Source organism: Rhea pennata, chromosome 1 (assembly GCF_028389875.1).
Source record: "Rhea pennata isolate bPtePen1 chromosome 1, bPtePen1.pri, whole genome shotgun sequence".
Classification (NCBI taxonomy): Eukaryota; Metazoa; Chordata; class Aves; order Rheiformes; family Rheidae; genus Rhea; species Rhea pennata.
The window spans coordinates 17201971-17222506 of NC_084663.1; the positions used below are offsets into that span (position 1 = coordinate 17201971).

Sequence of the window (20536 nt, forward strand, 5' to 3'; positions counted from 1 at the left end):
CATGTGCGGCGGCAGCTCCCCGGCGAGGACTGCTGCAGACCCTCTCCGTGTCTGCCATGTACCATGGCTTGGTACAGAGGTGTTTGCAATAGCCCCCAAACGGGCTGCTCCGAGCCTCACGACTCGTGCTTGTCGTCAGGGCTGGCCAGCTTGGGTGGTGTTGCTGTGTTGTTTTGGGGACTGGAAATAGCATCTCTGCTTGGCACTGAAGCAAGCAAGCCCAGGTGGCGAGGTGGTGCCAGGTAAATGTCATGCGGTAAATGCTTATTGGGTACTAATTTGCCTGGATAGACAAGTTGGAAGGCTTAAACTCAGCAGCTGTTCAGCTTGAGCGAGAAAACAGATGTTTAGTTGATATCTTCACACTGCTTTATTTAAAAAGTGCAAATCTTTCCCATCAATGAAAGTACTCTGCTGTCAGTGAGATATCTGTACATCTTTCCTAGAATGTTGAAAATGCCTTTTAGTTAACTCTCATGTAAATTAGCCAAGTTTATGTATGTAATCTAAGTGGTCAAGTTCAAATATTTGAAAGCTGACTTTTGAAAACAATACAGTTCCTGCATGCTTTCAGAGGTCAAGCAAGGTGGGGGAGGAGGTGGCAACGATGCAAAAAATCCCTTTTTGTTGTAAGATCATTTCCTAGATGTAAGCTTTTGTAATCTAGCACTTGTTTTGAGTATAAGCTTTTGGAGAAACTCCTAGGTTTCTCACCAACCGACTGCAACTAGCTGGGAGCACGTGCAGTGCTAAATAACCATTACCAAAGAGATGCCCTTGCTGTATTTCCAGTGCCGAGTTCATTCGGGGAGCGCTCTTGGTGATAGTAATAAATCAGTCAAGATGAGCAGCTTTCTGTCTCCCTCTCTCTTGGCCTTCCAGGATGATCTTTTGGGCACCAACTCGAACAGTAACTGGGGAGGACAAGAGGAAAGGCAGTTCCTTGCTCTAATCTTTCTTGCACAAAGACTTCAGTCTTCAGAACTACATGCTATATAAACTGATATTAAAATTTACAATATGTGCTTCCTAATAAGTCAGAGAAATTAAACTTTCTTTTGCCAGCTTCAGTTTTGTGTAAAATGTTGCATTGACCTTTGAATGGTGGGAGGAAGGGGGGTCATATACATGCGCCTTTAAAACAGCAGGAGAAAGGGTAAATGATGATGCAGCAGAACTGGTAAGAGGATTATTTGGGTTTTTTGTTTGTTTGTTTTTTAACCTTGTGGAGGTCTGCCCAAGTGCATTCTATAAACCTATGCAGGAGGGATTCTGTGAATTTGATTTGCTTCTGTTGATTCCTTTTGGTAATTTAATGCTGAATAAGAGGCATGGTGAGTTATCGATGCTTGTACGTTTTCCACGTGGCTGTGTGTGTGCTGTCACAGAAGTAATTGATAAATGGCAAAAAAAAAAAAAAAAAAAAAAAAAAAAGAAAAAAAAGAAGTGCCCCTGAGCTGTCAGTGAGTTCTGGCTTTTTTGCAGGCTGGTCCAGGGACCATCATCATGGCTTCAGGAGTCCAGGATTTTAACAGAACGGAGTCTGACAGACTGAATGAGATCAAAGGGCACCTGGAAATAGCCTTACTGGAGAAACATTTTTTACGTAAGTATAAAACAGTGCTCCATGAATCAGAATGGCTTAAGTCTATTAGAATAAGATTATGTTCTTTAAACCTGCAAAAGTTGACACTTGAATTCTGAGGCGTATTTGATGCACAGATAACACGTATGGGCTGACATTTCTCTAGAAATAGCTTTAAAAGGATTTCGAAGGTAACTGGGTGACTTAATTTTTTTTTCCTGCTCTGCAATTCCTAACTATGCACTTCACTGCATGGCAGAAGCTGCTTATTTGAAATCTTAATATTGACATCTCTACATTATCATAGAATTAATTAAATTCTTCATGGAGGTTGCAGTGGGTGTTTTTTTTCTGGTAGTAATTGCAAGAAGTAAGAGACTACTAAAGGGGCAACCAATACCTTTCCTTGGAAGCTGTTCTAACAAATAATGCATCTTAAAATACTTTTCTAACAGTATGGGAAATACCAATAATCGAAGAGTATTTGTAGATTTCAAGAGTTACTTATATATATGTGTGTGTGTGTGTATATATACATATATAAAACCCCATATACATATGTATGTGTGTGTATGAAAGCTGCTCATGGCTAGAGGTATTCGTGAGGTTTTTGAGATTGTATTTTGGCAGGTCTGAGCTACTGACGTGCAAAAGACAGGATAGTTGAATCAAACCTAGCAAAAACGGAAGACAAGCATTCCTGTAATTTGACAGAAGAAAATCTCTGTAATAAATAAGAATTCTTGCTCAATTACTTCCCTAAATGGTCATTGCAATGGGTTATTTTTGAGTTTAAGAATATGAAGTTTGTTTTTATGTGATCAAATATTTTCTGACGGGTAAAAATAATAATACTATAGATATTGACTGGAATCTGTTAGCTAGTAATAATCATTTAAGACTTGTGTTTTATCTTCAGCACATTCTCAAGCACTTGGAATTAATTTTCTGTGAAACATCTATCCTTTTGCAACTGTTTTTTCTTTTTCTCTGTATGAGGAAGGTACTCAGTTGGAATTTATGATGAACACATCTGCTGATACCTGGAAGACGTGACTAGTATAGAAAGCAAAAAGTAGATGCTCTGTTTGACCTGCCTTGTTGCTTTTAGTAGTTTGCTTCTTTATTTAACTGTGCAGTACAAAATTACCATATACTACTTACATCCCCAGAGATGCTATTATTACTATTTTTTTTTGATTTTTGTAGACTAGATGGGACCTTTGTGTTCTCGTAATATAATCTGATGTGTAACAGAAGCAGCGAGGCTTCCCAGAATTGATTTCTAGCTTGAACTAATTAAAAAAAAAACAAACCCCAAAACAAAACAAATGAAAACCCTCACAGTGTATGGTTCTCAAATTTTTCTATTGCTGGTGAATCCACTTCCAGTCCTCTGTATGTGGTTAAAGTGACTACTTGTAGCACACATGTTTTATGAATAATTTCATTCTTTGATTTCATGCTTTAGTTTGAAACCCAGTCATTTTACCACCTTTAGCTGAATCTTTTTCTTTAGCGCAGACCTTTACTACAAACTCTAAGATTAATAGTAGTGAAGCTGCCTGTTCCTGCTGCTGAGGAGGCAGAGCACATAAACTTTGAGCAGATAGTTTAGAGGTTCAGGGCCATACGGGTAGTTTGATGGGATGATGTGGGTCAGCTTGACTCCAGCCTGTGCTGCTGCGTCAAGAGATCTTTTGCCTTGCCGTAGCTGCAGTGATGGACTTGCCCTGGCAAGTTGCTTGCAACTCTCAACATACAAGAGAAAGAATGATGAACTAGAACAGAAAATAAGCACAATTAAGCCCTTTTCTTACTCCCCCCTTCAAAATTTTGAGCAAAAATATGTAGCTGTGCTTTGTCTGTTGGAGTGAAGTAGGAGCTCACTTGTTGGGTGTAGTTTCTGTATTCTTTAATCCTCTTCCTTCTTTCTTTTTTTTTTTTGTTATTAGAAATACTGCATTTTTTTTCTTCTTAATGGTTTTCACCTCACTGATGGTGAACGGAAGCATTCTTAAAATGTACATTTTTCTACGTTAATTTGCTCTTGGAAGAAAGCCCTTTTTTTCCTAAACCATAAATTCTTCCTAACCGCTCCAATAGATCTTTTTTTTACAGAAGGCTAGTCATTCAGCCTAATTTGCATACTACATTCTTTTAAATATGGAATTCTTTGCAGATATCTTTCTAGAGTTTTATTTTCACATAAACTAAGTGCTTGCTACCTCCTCTAACTCCTTTTCCACCAATTAGGTGTACAGAAATCAAAGCAGTTGCTAATGAGTGTGGGAAATATTTAAATTCTACGAATTTGCTTTTTAACATACCAATTTTCTAATCACTGTCAGCCTGATTCTCTCACTTTCTTTCTGCCTTTTCTATATCTCTTTATTTATAGGTATATTTTATAATATAGCCAGGGGGTCGAAGGAGGAGAGGTTTCCTCTCAACAATATAATGCATATAGTGTGCATTTACATTACAGCACAACTACAAATCAGTATCAGTTTACAGATGTTAGTGTCTGGCTAAAGGAATGGCAAACTGTTAGTCTTCTCCAAACTCCGTTCAATCTTCAGGCACAAGTGAAAAGTGCAGTGTGGCTTAGTAGTGTTTTCAGTAAAATGTGTCCACTCGTAACTGTAGGATCTAAAAGCAGTAGAGGAAGTGTAGGGCGAATAGTCACTGGAGACAAAAGCAGGTGGCTGCAGAGGCAGAATATCTAAGACACCAGATGAATTTCATCCATAGTGAAGAGTCAGTCAAAAAACCTGGAGTGGTGAAGATGGAGATGAATTGTTTAGCACATTGCATAGCTGTAAATGCAAATAAAATGGGACTGGAAATGTGTAAAGATTTTAAACTTGAGGTTGACAGGAGGATGAGATACAAGAAAGAAAGGATCTTAAATAACGACATATTAAATGAGGGAGTAGATTCTCTGACTTTTTCAGCCAAAAGGGTTAAAGGCAGTTTTCCTGCCTGTACAGGAAAATCTGTGTAATCTAATGGATCCCTCTGAGTTGTATTATAGCAATGTTAAAAATGTGTGTTGAATATAGTGAGATTGGAATATTGGCGTAGATGTTCACTGAATTAGTTTTTGTAGAATAGTGCTTAAATGCCAACTGAATGAAAAGTGCAAAGCATTTAATCTGCTGGAAACTGTGAATGGAAGTGAATGAAAATGGTCTTTGTTCTGGAGCTGGTATCTGTTCTCCTGGGTCATACGTCACTTGATACAGTTGGACAAGTAAGTGAACAGCTATTTTGCAGTACACTATGCTATACGACATCTAATTTCCAGTGCTTTGGTTCAGAAATCTGATTGTATCTAAACAGCAAACAAATTTGCTGCTCTTGCATTTGAAAGACAAAACAATAGGTGATACCTTTCTGGATGAGCTACTGGAGACAGTCCAGCGTAGGGCTACAAAGATGATCAGAGGGCTGGAGCACCTGCCCTATGCGGAACGGCTGTGAGAGCTGGGTCTCTTCAGCCTGGGGAAGAGAAGACTGAGGGGGGATCTGATCAATGTGTACAAGTACCTGAAGGGAGGGTGTCAGGGGGATGGGGACAAACTCTTGTCAGTTGTCCCGTGTGACAGGACAAGAGGCAATGGGCAGAAATTGAAGCACAGGAAGTTCTGCCTGAACATGAGGGGGAATTTCTTCCCTGTGAGAGTGATAGAGCCCTGGCACAGGCTGCCCAGAGAGGTTGTGGAGTCTCCTTCTCTGGAGATCTTCGAGGCCTGCCTGGATGCAACCCTGTCTAACATGTTCTAGGTGACCCTGCAGAGTGGGGAGGTTGGACTAGATGATCTCCAGAGGTCCCTTCCAACCTTACTGATTCTGTGATTCTATGAAATGTTCTTGTGTTACAGTCTGTGACTGGTTATGGAGGACACTTCTGCAGCTGGCCTGATAATAGCTGATATCAGCATTCTGGTGGGGGGGGCTGCGGGTGTGGTTTGTAGGCAGGCACATGTTCTACAGCTTACATGGAGCGTTCTCTATTTCTCATTCAAGGCTATTTAAGGCTTTTGCAATGCTAATTTTAGCAGCTCGGGGAAGAGGAGGTGGTGGTAGCAGCAGCTAAAAGTATGGAAACCAGGTAACTGTTTGAGAAGAGGGTTAGTCATGAACTGGTAAATTGAAGGAACTCTGCATTGAGGTTGATAAGCTTTAGGAGGAAGTGAAGTCCTCTCCCACAAGGGTTTTGCATTCCAACCCTGCACAGCAGAGATTCTAGGGACTTATAAAAATGATATCCGAAAATGACAGTTCTGTAATGGCTTTAAAAAAGAAATTAGCACTATGCTTCTTTCTCATTAAATTTTATCTGAGCTTCTCTCCCTTATGCAATCTCTTTGTTCTGATATGCCTTTTCTCTGGCTTCTGGTGTGTCTTTTTGCAGGAGAGGGGGAAAGGGTGTGTAAATGACCCTGTGATTCTTTATGATAGGAGCTAGCTATAAAATGCTGACCTTATGGAAGTAGAGCTCTAGAAAATTGTGTGATCTTCAGGCTGTTAGAAAATGGCCTAGTTTGGAGGCAAAGTGTGTAGTGGTGGTTGTGACCAACAAAAACCTCTGCTGCAAGGTCCTGTTCTCTACAAGAATTCTCATAACTCCTGGAACAGCAAGCTAGTTGTATGCAACAGATGGACTATAAAACTGAGCCAGAGTCCTACTACCAGCTATTTCAGAAAACTCTTTCTGTAAATTCCTTCTAATAGAAGGGCCAAATATGAACTGCAGTAGCAGAGCTGGAGGAGAACAGAAGAGGCAGTAGTGTTAATGCATTAGTTTTACTATATTCTTACTGACCTGGCAACCCATAGTCACCTTGGGTTCAGAAATCTGAATGCAAAGTAAAGACTTGATATAAGTAGCAGGTGAACTCTGTAACAAAGTAAGTAGTTGCTGTGTAAATATGAGCTAGCCAAACACCAGCTGTGAGCTGGGGTAACTGGTGCCTGCGAAATGTCAGGGCTGAGGGTGGTTTCCCCTGTATGAACAGTGTTGCAGCCCTTATCTGTTTTTTGAGCTGCTAATGGTGATATCCTGGCACCATCCCAGAGCAGCCCTACCAATAAAGGGATGTCATTTCCCAGGGCTTTCTACAAGGTGTCCAGCCTGCAAATCTCATGTCACCCTCTTCTCTTTCTCAGGCATGCATTAAAACATAGTCAGTTCTGGCTCAGAGATCATATCGCTGTAGCTCCTAGATGACTTTGACACTGGTGAATGCCATGGCTGACAGCATCCCTGCAGCAGTGGGGATGAGAGAATGGGATATACTAATGTAATTAGCAGCTAAACCATATAGCTACTTAAGAGTTGTCAGTCAGGGATACAAAAAGATCAATCTAAAAAGACACTTTCATTTCCTTTAAGTGGTCCTCTTGAAGGAAGATTATCTACCAAAACCCTTTCAAACTGTACTTGGGCCCAAAGTTTTCCCTGGTGAAAGTCCCACAGTCTTTGCAGTTTACCTGTTCTGCCCTCTGAAAAGTGAGCATGCTTGTGCGGAAGGTGATTTCTGGTTTATGGTCTAGGTGGGTGGTGGTCTTGATCTGATGCACGCTGTATATTGAGTTCAAGTCTAGCTTTCCTGGACCAAAAAAACAAAACCGAAAAAACCAAAAAAAACCCGAACCCTCCCCTGACTCCTTGACTCCTTTTACGTGGAAACACAGTGAGAAGAGAAGATCATGAGTGGGTTAGAGCACTTGTCTGGAATTTAAGGGGCCTCAGTTCAGACCGAGGACGATTCATACCTTCATTTCTCATCTCTGAGGACAGTGCTCTAACTGGTGGAGAGTAAGTTGAATTCTTACCACTCTCAGCTTCACCTTTATCTCCAGGAGTCCTGAGACCATGGAAAGGATCAGGTGTGACTCCAGCCCAGTGATGGCAGCAGGACAGAGCCCGGGGTTAGTCCTTATTCCAGGGCCAACTAGTGAAATCTGCTTTAGTCACTGGACAAAAGGTATAGATGGTAGTTGCGTGAAGATGACAGAACCGTGGAGAGCCCAAGCCGGGAGAGCCACATGCGGGACATACTGCCGCTTCATGGAGTGGATTAATCCAAGTGCAGCACCGTACTGACAGACTTGTATTCTCTGAAACTAACTCGTTCGTTAGCTTTAACTAATGCTGCTCACATGTTATGTTATGCTGTGTGTTCTTGATTTTTGTCTTCCTGGGAGCCCAACTTAACTTTTTGAGTTGAGGTACTAGAGTGGATTTGAAAGCTAAGGGTGCCAGTGGACAACCTTTGTGTGTCCCCTATGTGCAAGTGGCCAGAGGTTTCCACAGCTGCGTGTGGAACCTGCCCTTCTATGCTCGTCTTAATAGTGCAAACCTTGGAGGAGTCTGCTGCAGCTCTGGAGCCAGGCGTTGAAATGTTTATATTTCACTACTTCTGCCAAAAACATGAAGTGAAAACAGAGCCTGTGCTAATGGCAGAATTTTTGCAGCTCCTTTCATTTTGGATGAGTTCTGCTGCTCTTCTGGCATTTTTGTGCTCTAAAGATTCTGAGATTCGTGGAGGAGCAGTACTTTTCATGACTCTTAAGCTAGTAAAAAGAGTCTCTACCAATAGAAACTTTGCACTGGATGATTTAGGAGAGGAATCTGCCACAGATTTTTAAAATCGTTTACATATTTTTAGAAAAACTAAAGCTTTTTTGTAAATAAGGAGGAATGATCCGATGTAGTCTTGTTATTTTTTATGTGTGTAAAGGAGCCAAATTTCTCTATTTATGAAAGATTTGATGTTTAGACCTAATGAAATTATGTCACAAGATAAACTTGTGTAACTGAGTAAATAGGTTTTGTGACAAATGATATTTAAAGATGATATAAATTTTCTTTCCCAGAAAGATCTGTGTATAGATTAAGTGCTTCAGCTTACACATATACAGTCTTTACAACTCTTCAAATAGGTTTGGATACTTTGAATTCAGGAAAGGTAAAACAATTTTTTTTTTAAAAAGATGGAAAACCTTTCATGCATCTCTGAAAATCATCCAGGAAAGTAAAAGCCCAATTGTTAAATAATTCTTCGTAGTTTTTCATGTTCACATATTTATATATGAAATGTGCGCACACATTCTTTTTTTTTTTTATCAGATTACAGTGGAAAAGGTGCATTAGGGAAGGGGAAAAGGCATCTTGTTAAACTGCAGATTAGGTAATCCAAGAGGAAGGATATCCAAGCAAAATAATATACCTGTGAGTGAGAGAAAGATATTTTTCAAAGTTTAAGAATAAAAAATAAAATCAAAAAAAAAAAAAAAAAGCTAGGTGAATAGTTTACGTGACAGGGAAGAATATGTTATAAATGCTTGGTTGTTGTGTCAGTTTAGAGCCTCTTGCTTAGGTCAGAGTGGACTTGCTTTTGTTTTACTGGCTCAGCTGTGCTGCGCAGGTTGCAGAGAGGTATGCTGGGAAGCTCATGTTGAAGGCTTGAGTACATGGGCAGATGCAGGGTAGCTCTGCCTGTGCCCTGAACAGGTAGGAGGGTGTTTGGCTTTAGACACTGCTATGCATATTAGCTTAAACTGTACACCTGTTGGATCTCCAGGAGACCAGCCTCTGAATTGGTTTGTCCTCTCCTGGCTCAGTGCAGAACGACTTGTTTTGTAGTTCCTTATGCCTGACCTCATTGACATACCTTCTATGCAGGTATCTAAACTGCCATTTATTATTATTTTTTTTATTTTCTTCCCTTTGTGTATTAAACTCATTTGTCTTCAGCTGGCCTTCTCCCTCTTTATAATCAAGGATTCCTTTTCTGTTCTCTGTTCAGAGTCTTGGTGTATCAGCTTTGACTGCTGAGAAGAGCTTACATGAGGTCCTGAGCTTAGCTCTGAAACGTGTAAGAGGAAGTTTCAAGCAAGGTCGGTTCTGGCCTTCCCCCACTGAGAAGCTGGTTTGGGCATCCTAGTATTCAGTGTCCTGTTACGAACCCTGGACAGCCTGCTCTTTTCTAAGCACTTTGTCAGTGATATCATGTTGTTCTCTGAGTGGACATCTCGGTGCAGAAGTAATACTCTGCGTATGTCCCCTGTGGAGTTGGTCTTTCCCCCTCATGCCTTTTACTGCCAGAGTATGAGAGCAGCACCTGTAAAATAACCTGTCCTCCTCAGTTTCTGCCCTGGGGAATCATTGTTTTGCTGGAAAGGGAGTTTTTTCCCTCTGTTTTTAGTTCTCTTACTGGAGAGGGACTGCAGCCTGGATGTCTTGTCTGTGATCTTTCATCACACTGATAGTGAGCGAACTGAAGCTTTGTACACATCCATAGTTAATGTAGACTAGTATCTGGTTTAACTCAGCGTGATGCATCTATTCTTTGGTTGAAACTTGATATCTTTCAGAAAAGTTCTGTGAAAGGCAATGATTTGTGTTATTACAAGATTTTTTTTTTTTTTTTTGTCTGGTTAGAGCTTTAAAAATATTTGGAAAGATTAGGTATTGTCGGGACCAGAAATGCTGTAGGAAATGTTTTCATACATTAGTATCTCCAATGCCTAAGGTAAAACAGTGAGGAAAAGCTCATTGTAACTGTACATTTGTTGTTTCTGTGGAAATAAGGTTATTTTTTCCAAAAGATTTTTAAATTTGTATAGAAAAATACCATCTCTATCCTTCTTGATGTATTTATATTAAGACTTCTGGCCTTTCGTCAGAAAACTTTGTAGAACAAAGGAAAAGTTGCAGTATTAGGAAACCTATGAACTGTTTTTCGAAGTTTCTGTAGAGAACAGTTTTGTACTGTGCTCTGACACAAACGGGAAGCCCAGTGGAGTTTTAGATGAGAATAATCTAGTTTTACTATTTCTATATGTAGCCAGGTCTGTTGAGGCACTACAGGGATGATGTTTGTGAGGAAAGAAAAGAACTCTCTAACTGGAAACCTAGAGCGATGGGAATGGTCAGAGGTAGAGATCTTCCATATACAAGCCTGTGCATGTAAGTTGATCCTGTTATGAAGCTTAAAATCTTATTTTCAAGACGTATCTTAGCTAAATACCTAAACAGAGATGAGTCTAAGCCTGAAAAGTGAAGAAGGTAAACAAGTATTTTTGCAGCTTTGATCAGACAGGTCTTTGAGCACAGGAAAAGCTTTTTCATGCAGGTAGTCACAGTAATCTCACTGAGTTAAATATCTCTGGGTGAGAGTATGTATGCATCCATAGAAGAGTAGCATTTTGGAAGAGTGTGGAGAAAGGCAGGAGTAGGGCTTGTGTTCAATACCAAATAGTTTAACTGCTTGGAAAGTAAATAGAAGTTTGCCTTGTGGCTTTTCAAATTTCATTGATTCCTGTCATAACTAAAACTGTCAGGGCAGCCTGAAGATTGTTGTGTTCTGACAGTGATAGGTAAACGTGACTATTGGGATTTCAAGCAAAAGTTTTATGCTAGTATTTCTATCCTGTTACCTTTCTGGACAAAATCATTGTATTGTGGTGGTTGATGGAAGAACAGAACAGTGAAAGCTAAATAAAGCTGTATTAACTAGGAAGTAGAAGTGTATCCTTTGTCCCAAAGTTAAGTTTCAATTGCAAGTATGGATACATTAAAAAAGATACCCCTGCACATGTGTCTGTTAGAAGGATCTTTGAAAAAATAGAGACAACTCTGGTTTCACATTGCCCTGCTTCTGGGTTCTCCTGTGTGGCTGTTCTTGTCCATGTAGTCTTACTCTGAGCTGATAGATTGCCAGGCCTGTGACATCTGGTGGCAAAAAAGCCTGAGAAGCAAATGATCTTTTTCTTCACTTCCAGATTGTAGTAGTTTAAGAAACAAATATCCAACCTATCAACAGTAGGATGTGAGTAGGTCTTAACAGGTGAAATCAAAGGGAAGGCCTGCCTCTGTGCTCTAGATACCTCTAAGATGAACACAAATCCTTAGGATGAGGCATGAGGGCCGTACAGGCCTTGTAGGCTGGAGGAGAAGGAGGAACATGTATGTAATAGAGTTTTCTGCCCCCATTCAGCAGATGGTTTTTCTAGCTTTGGTCACTGAACTAAGCCTAGTTTTGTAACTTTTCTTTGTGATGCTTTACAAGTAGCTGACTTCATGTTTGGGAATACAGTGGTTGTCTACACTCAGTCGATCCTGCAAAATGTAGCAGGGAATGGGTTTCTGAAGGTCACTGGTAAATATCTTATAGCAGTGAAAATACAGACTCTTCCATGCTACAACTGTTATCTGCTATATTGTTGCCCTGATATAAGCATGGAAACAATATTAATGAAGAATTGTTTGACCCCTGTTCTGTTGTAGTTAGGGTAAAGGTGCACCTATGTGATGCTAAAATAAAGCATATCATTGAAAACACTGGAAATCTAAGCCTTTCCATACCTGAGAAACTCTTCTACAGCGACGTAGTAAAGGACCATTACAAACACTGTATTTGAATGTTAAGTAACTCATCTGTTGTTAGTGTAAGTGTTGGTTTGCACATACCATGGTAATGCCATCTTAGGCATACTTCACCTGTTTGGACACTGTGAGGGAGCAGGAATGGTGAGAGGGGAGTCTCGGACTGGTTTACTCAAAGGAAGAAGATCTTGTCAAATAGAATTAGCTCTTAAATTGAGTCTACCTTGTCACATGAAGTAGAAGAAGATTTTACCTGAAGCTGTATGTTTTTGAGGTGATGAACATAGTTCTGCTAAGAAGCTGGATGGTAGTTCAGGCTCAGCTTCCCTCCAGTGTGAGAATAACTGCATTGCTTCTGAATCAGAGTTGACTTATTTCTGATCAGCGTAGAGAGTTCACTCTGCTCCATCTAAAAGTTCCTGTAGGAACATGCTAAGAAAAAGTGGTCTCCAAAAGCTGTGGTCATTCTAAATAAGGGAGAAGGAGCTTGAGTGTTGAAAAGACAAAATAAGCATAACAGAATGGTGGAAACAGAAGGGTAAAGTCTGAATAACTGCAGTCTGGTGTTAGGTTTCCTTCTAGGCAGATGGGTATGACTGTTTGTGAACATGATGGGTCACTTCTTCATTTCGATGCATGCAGGTAGACCAGACTGGAGAAAGGTTATGGCGAGCTTTCTCCTCAAACACCAGAGGTGGAGTCTGCTTTCCGTGTTTAACCCTTTCATTTCTCCACTCTTAACAAAAATGCCTATGTAAAATTGAGTCTGAGGAAGGAATGGTATTCACTAGATAAACAAATGTCATTGATTTTTAATATCTCCTGTATGGTTTTCTGGCATTCTTGACACCTACATCCCTACTGGTAAGAAGGAAGAAAAGGCTTTTCTGTGTGAAAGAGTCAAACAGGAAGCCTGACCACAGGGAAAAACCATTCAGCTGACAAATCGAGGTGCTTTCAGTTGTGAAAAGGAAACAAAATAGATAGTTTTTCTGACAGTCTTCCAATTTTGATGTCTTTTTTTTTTTTCTTTCTTATCTCATAAGCTTTAGAATGTCACTCTCTGTGTGACCTCCTTCCTCCTCTTCCCGCCCTGCCATATTTTAGACTGGTCAGGATAAAGAATATCTTCAGACGTTTACCATTATTTTTTCTGAGCTTCACCCATACTTAAGTTGAGCAAACCTCGACTGAAGCTAAAATATTTCAGGATAAATCTTTTAGAAGAATATGAAAAGAAAATTTAGGGGAAGGAGGAACAAGTTCATTAAGAATTAGTTGTATAGCTGAATGTTTGCAGGTAATCCATTTTGATCCCTGTGATCATGCAAGGCAGTGGTGGGTGGGATTCCTTAAAAAAAAAAAAAAAAAAAAAAAAAAAATCCCATTGACTTGAGTATTTTGTTATAATGGTTTGTCCACCTAAGACTCACCACTGCATAAATTGATGTTGAATGATACAAAAAGATGCTGGGCTGTCTTTTGACTCTGGAGCACTTGGCAGCTCACTAATCAGAATTATATTAAATGCACATGACATTTAAGGTTGAGGCATATCAATAAGACATATACTTTAAATATGGTTTGATATTCTGAGATTTACATCCCTAACCATCTCTGTGACAAAAATTGCATTTACTACTAACGGTTATGTGGGTGAATCTGGGCCTCGATGGCTCTTTGCATTCTAAATAGTTAAACCTTTCATTGGAACCTTAGAATGAGGAAATTGTTGGAAATACTTTTATATAACACTCTAGGTGATGCTGTAATGTTGCATGCTCTTTGATGTGTTTCCTTAGCACAAAGGTAGCTGGCAGAGAAAGTCCCTGAAATGCAAATAGGTGGTGATTGGGAGAGTATTGTGACAAGTCTCTTCTTGTGCCTGTCAAAGAGTACCTATTCCTGACTGTTAGCAAACAGGATACTGGATTTGGTGGCTTTTTAATTTGGCTTGATATAGCTTCTAAATGTTCTTTTGCAACACATATCCTCCTGAATGTTGCATCACAAAATACCACTGTCAAGATAAATAGAAAAAAAATGTCTCTCATCTGTGTGTCCACTTTGTCATGAAGAACAACCTCTCAGCCAAAATCTGAAAGTTTCTGCCTTCAGTTTAACAGACATAACACCCTCCCTCAACTTTTTATAAAAAGCTAAATGACATGGTACAGCATACACCTTCACCAAAACAATTTCTGAGGCATTTGGCAAAAGAAGAATCAGCGATTCTGAAACCCATCATTATTATGCCTCGCCAACTTCAGTCATCGCTTTCCTGATTTTAAGGAAATAGAAACAAAAATCTAGAGAAGCAACATAGGTTGATTTCAGTCTGCTGCTATGCAGAGATAGCATTGAAAATATAAATAGATGCTGAACTTAAAAGGACAAAATCATGTGCATTCTCTCTTTTTTTTCCCTAAATGTTGCCCTCACCATCTTTGCTGCAAAAAGTGTGAAGAACTCTTGTTTAGAATTGGGTCAGTTTACAGTATTGTACTGAGCCATCTTACTAATAGTATCTGGTATTGTAATAATAGGCAGGAATTTGTAAAGTTGTGATCAGATAATGCCACAGTCAGGCAGCAGCTCCTGTCTTCTTCCCATTGCCACTGCTGTCCACCTGCTGGAGATTACTCTGCAGTTCACTTGGCCAGTTCCAGGAGAAGAGCTATGAAGAGTGAAAAGGTCCGTATCCATTTTGGAAGTGACCACCTGAGCATGCAAGACAAAGGAAGGGTAAGACAGTAGAACCTGGAGTTTGGGGGAGTTGAGGAGGGAGGTTTTTAGGTACTTCCTAGCCTACCTTAGAATGATAGTCTAACCACATAAGCTTTCCTCTTCCTACGTAGAGTATAGACGTCCAGGCATGAAAGAGGATGTGAGCTTAGGAGGTGACTTAGAGGAGAAAGCAGAGCTAAGAAAGAAAGTGGAGCTTCTAGAGTGATAGTTTAGGCAAGCCCTTTTCTTTTGCAAGCATCTGACATATAAAGCAGTAGAATCTCTTGCAGTGCCTGGGGTTAGAGGTTATTGTTTCATTTGGTGTCTTTTGGATAGATCTGTGGCAATTTTTTGGCAGTCTGTGGCTCACAGGTCATTGCTGGAAAAGACACAAGCCTGGGGGAGGGGAGGGGAGGCAACACCTTGAAGAACAAATAATGGTAGACAATTAATCTATATCAAAGTATAGCTGGGCATTGAAAACTTGCCTGTCACCAGAAGAGAACATCAGTTACAAGATAATTGTAAACAGAAAAAACAAGTCAGGGATTTTTTTGTGGATCTTTCCTTGATCAGTTCCTAGTGATCAAAGTTCTTCGTCCACATGCTTGCTTTATGACAAGTGGTGGAGCAGTTTGTGCTGTTTGCAGCACTACCATTTACTACTTGTGTTCAAAATAAAGAATAAAAGTTCTTCAATGTCTGTGATGACAAAAATACATATATTTACAGACATCTGACATTCTGTCAACAATGTCATATAGTTGATCTGCTTGGGCCAAACTTAAAATATTCCCTTTTTGCAGGAGTCTGGCAAGGGTAGAATGTACTTGTTGCAGAGAGAACTTCCAACATCTGACACTATCAGGGCTACTGACAAGATCCAGTTTGACAGTTTGTAGTTGGGATTTAATGTATTTAGTACCAATTAGGCAGCATGCTTGAACTGTAGTCTTGTTCTGAGGGCTATAGGGAGATTTGCCATAATTAACACAGATGTAGAAGAGTTATTTCTGTCTCATTAAATAATGTTTCACCATGAAAATGTGAGAGGAAGTATGTACACTTTTTGGTATTACCAGTTTTTAAATTGATCTCCTTATATTTAACACTAAACTAATTTGGTAACTACAAACTGCAGTCTACAGCCTGTACTCTAGTTGCGCTCCGAAATAAATCATTTTTTCTTATTTAGTCCCGCTAAGAGATTTTGCAGCATACCTGTAGACCTACTGAGGAAAGCTGTTATGTAAATTAGCTAGTAGGAGAGACTGTAATCCACCTCCAATCCCTGTATTAAGAGAAACATCCGCTTTACTGTGCATGCAGCTTCGAATTAGAAATTTACTGTTGTGCCCTCCTGTAATGTAGCATCCTTCTTTTCTAAGTATTACTGAGATGCTGTTCAGTCTCACTTGAACCAATATTTTGTTGTTTAACAACTATTTTAGCAAAACAGTGCAATAATAAGCTTGCATATTTTGAGGAGAAAAATGAAATGTTTCTGTTGCTGTAGTGACTGTTGACATATGACTAAATGATTACTGCATTGCAACAAAGCTCTGGATATCTTGTCTTTTGACAATAAGATGATAGTGGCTAAACTTATTGAAACATTAGATTTTAAAATCTAATGCTGTAAGCAAACCTTATACTAGGTACAGCAGTGGTTACAGCTAATGGAGGATAAAATCACATAGATATACTGAAGTAGCTAATTACTTTTTCCAGCTTGTGATACATTGCTAGTGCTGATCTTTTCTATGGGGTCAGCTGTACTAGGGTTTTCTGTGGTGACAATATGCAGGATAATGTAGTTTTAAAGTATTTTTTGTCTTGTCTGGGGCACTTATAAAGCTTGTTTTTAAAAGTCTCAGCATCCAGATGTTGTCCTGCTTTTCTGTGCAAGATTTTGCTTAGGGAGTTTCTAAAGCACTTTTATGAGGTGACACTAGATTTGGCAGATAAAGCCTGTATTGTATCAATTAACTGGATGTGCAGGTTCGGTGAAGTCAGGCTCTGAGCCTCTCATTATTTTATTGTTTCTTGCCTGTCAGGAGATAGGGAGCTATGATAGACATGCGTAGGAGGGAAACTGGAGATTAATCTTGGACCTGAGGTTTAACCTATTAGGCCTACTTATGTCGGAGGGAGACTGACTATCTAGGATCGAATCCCAGGAGTGTTCCATTCTCGTCATCAAGAGGGGTAGATGTCTGTAAAGCTCAGTAGATAGATACTCCACTACGACCTCCGTGGTGAAATGTTCGTAGGGGCTGTTCCTGAGGTAGAGGTTTTGTGACCTCTGTTGTTTGTAGCCAACTTTGGACATTTTGCAAGGAGAATCCTTGGGTCTAGGGAAATGTCCTTTTCATAAATTCGGTTCGGTTTAGCCAAATTGTAGATTATTTCAGAGGACAGAGCAAGGAAGAACATTTCTCTTTATCTGTGGTTTCTGTTGCTTAGCAAACTTTGTGTATCCACCTAACTAAACATGAAGGTTTTACAGTGCCAGACCCACACTGCTGTCAAAGTAGCAACAAGCACTGCGCTAAAAAGAGTGGGAGGTGCCAGAGCAGTTGTACAGGGTATATTTAAATTGCAAAATCATGTACTTGAAAGTTAGGGAATGCTACATAGTGTGAAGCTCTTGACAGTCTTTACTGACATGATCAGATGCTGGGAATTTTTTTCTTTGTTTAAGCAGGAGTTCTACCTCATTTATTGTGCACTCTAATTTTGCAGGAAGAAATTCTGTTTCTCTGGCACTTAGCCTTCTTTGAAGGTTGAATTTCTGGGGTTTTGTTTTGTTTTCAATAGAATGTGATGTAGTGCAATCAGAACGACTGGAATTTAGGAAGCTTGGCAGATCTAAGTAGACTTCCAAGGGCACCAGGGTTAATTTACACTACTTTTGGTTTCCTTATGTACACAAAATGCATAGTCACAACCTCTTCTTTTTTCTTTTAAAAAAAAGCTAATGAAGAATTTTTTCCCCCTCTAATGGTCCTGGAAAGATAACATTCCTATCCAGCTTTAACTTTTCATGTTATCTTCGTGATATTTTGCAAACTGCAGTGTATTCGAAGTGCAACAGATGTTTCCCCTCAGCTGTGTGCATGCTCTTGTTGTGGAACAAGATGAGCCCTTGGAATTAGGGTAAACTAATCATGAGCACAATTTCTGTGTTGACATGAAAATTCCTTGTGGAGATATAATTAAGAGCAGCTCCATGCATAGATGAACCCTTAGGTCTGTATCATCCTGTTTATTTGCAGGAGAGAGACCATACCTAGTACAATAGTACAAGTTTCCTTTCCTACCATACCATAGCATACCATAGCCTTGGAAATAAATTTCAGTTTTAGGTGCTAGAGAATAATTTGGATTCTGTGATCCAACTCTTCTTTCTGGGACCATTAACAAAGCATCAGTAATGAGATAATAACAGTTCTTGATTTGGTGTTCAGCCTGTAGCCTCGCAGTAGGAGGCATCATGTTGTACTGTTCTCTTGATTCATGTATTTATTTTCCTGTCTGCTGTGTTTTAAATCTCTTAGTGTTCAAGGAATACAGGTAATCTACCACCATCTAATTTATACAGTGAATAAAATGGTCCAGGATGCCACACAGGAACGTTCTGCAGAGAGGGAAGAGAGAATGTACCAGTTATTCTAAGTATGTGCACTACTGCTGCTGACTTTCTGAAGATGCATACTGGTTGAAGTGAGAAAGATTGAAATATCAAAATTACTTGGTTACCTAAGATTTACAGGACAGTATGTGAACAGCAACAGAAGAGCTTGCTAGAGGATAGAACATCATATAGGAATAGTAGCAAACATTAAGTCTAGACCACTGTATCTGTGGAGGTAGTAGAACTAGCAAGTATTTTCTGTTCTGGTTTGCTGTAAGCTTGAAATGCTCCTACTGTTCTACTACTTATTATTAAGACTGAGCTTAAAAACAAACAATTAAAAAACTGCCCAACAGAGCACAAAGTAGAATAACTTTCATTTAAAAAAGAAAGAAAGAAAGAAAGATTTCCCTGTCTTTTTTTGGTCATGTCTCTTGTGAAATGATCAGTGGCAGTAAGCGCTCTGCAGCTCTAGACTAAAGGAGATTGTGAAAAAGGATGTTGTGGAAAAAGAAGCTGCCAATGACGAAAAAGCAAGATTACTTAGCCACAAGTAAAAATATGTGTTGTTGACACCAATTTCTCATTAACAGAAAGAAGTCAGGAGAGGAGTGTGTATGTTTGCATATGTGTGGGCATATTATTACTGCTGATTATTTCTTTGGGGGATGAAAGGTATATCAGGTTGTATTTAGGTAAAGGTAGCTTCTACCAAAGTTTTATTTTTGGTGCATAATACCTTTAAAAGAAAACTTTAAAGTTATTTTTCTCTTTGTTTTAATAATTTTTAAATAAATATTTTGTACATGGTACACCTGTGTGCTTTTCGTAAAGTCTTTTTCCAGGCTTTGATTATTTTTTTTTCTGATCAGAATATTTGGCATAGTACTGACTTAAAAAAAAAAAAAAAAAAACAAAAAAAAAAAAAAACTCATCTGTCTTAATTAGGTTTTAATTTTCTTACAGAAATACTTCAGGGTAACTAAATTTTTTTTTCTCTCTTAATTAACAGAGGAGGAGCTCAGGAAGCTGAGAGAAGAAACAAATGCGGAAACATTAAGGCAAGAGCTAGAAAAAGAAAGGCAGAGGAGATTAGAACTAGAACAAAAAGTCAACGAAGTACTTAAAACAAGGTAAGAGAAGCATCTTTGCTGTATAGCTGAAAGCCTCTTATTGCCTCTGGTTGTCTTTGAATGATGAGATACAGTGACAACATCCATTTCCATTCTGGATTCTTTTCTTAAAAGAAAAAAGTTAGTAGCTCACATAGTGAAAAGCTGTCTGTGCTTTCCTATCAAAGTACCTCTTACACATACACTCAAGTTACGTGACCTTCCCTACTGTTCTGACTACACAGGTGTTCTGAGAATTGTCTAGTTGGTACATTCTTCACTTCGTCTTCTCTGATGACCTCCCTCTGGGAGCTCATTTACCTGGAGCTATCAGCATGCACTGTGTAGGGCTGAATGCGAAAGCCTTTGCCATGCCACTGCATATGCCTTGCTTCTTCAAAAACTGTGTCAGCACCAGACTGCTCAGCCCTTGCTGTTGTCCTGTCCTGTACTAGCAGCAAGGACGTCCCAGCATCACACCACAATCCTCAATCTGTAAAATTAACTGAAATTTTCTTGCCACTGCAACGACAAATAGATACATACCTCCCCGTACGCCTGAGTCCTTTCAGTTTGAGGACACCCACCCTGATGGGTAAACATCAGATTTGATGTCTGTCCTTAGTCTGCCTAGCAGCTATGGACATCAAATCTTAAGACCATAGCAGGTTCTGTTTGGTCTAGTCCACCTGCATATGCCAGCATGACCTTACTCAGCACTAGCTAAGATAACTTGGCTGAGCAGTAGCAGCTGTGGTTCAACTATGGTCACCACTAAATAGGTAGAGTTGGTAATCATGTGTGCAGTAAGCACTGTCCCTTACTTAGATGGGACAAGCGGGGAAAAAATAGGCAAAACGTTTTGCTTGGATGCAAGACTTCCAGTGCTACATAAACTCTTTCCCACCCTGTCTGTCTGCAGCAGTGGGAATAGAAGCTATTGATGGCGAGCAGATGAGCCTAGCCACTTCCTCTGCTCTGTTCACCTCCTACTCTCCCAGTGCTTGCAAACATTGTAGTAGGGATATCAGCAGGTAAATCCCTGCCTTTTCACTTTGGTATCTGTTTATAGA

The 20536-nt window shown here is 39.6% G+C and overlaps 1 protein-coding gene across 8 annotated transcripts in view; it reads left to right on the top strand.

Annotated features, from left to right (window-relative positions):
* Positions 1-20536, top strand: part of GRAMD4 (GRAM domain containing 4) — an 81145-nt gene that overhangs the window by 32256 nt on the left and 28353 nt on the right. For all 8 annotated transcript variants that reach the window (XM_062582688.1, XM_062582720.1, XM_062582669.1 and 5 more), the window contains 2 exons: positions 1486-1606; positions 19364-19484. In XM_062582688.1, the coding sequence (XP_062438672.1) occupies positions 1486-1606; positions 19364-19484 (242 nt within the window). The remainder of the gene's footprint in view (positions 1-1485; positions 1607-19363; positions 19485-20536) is intronic.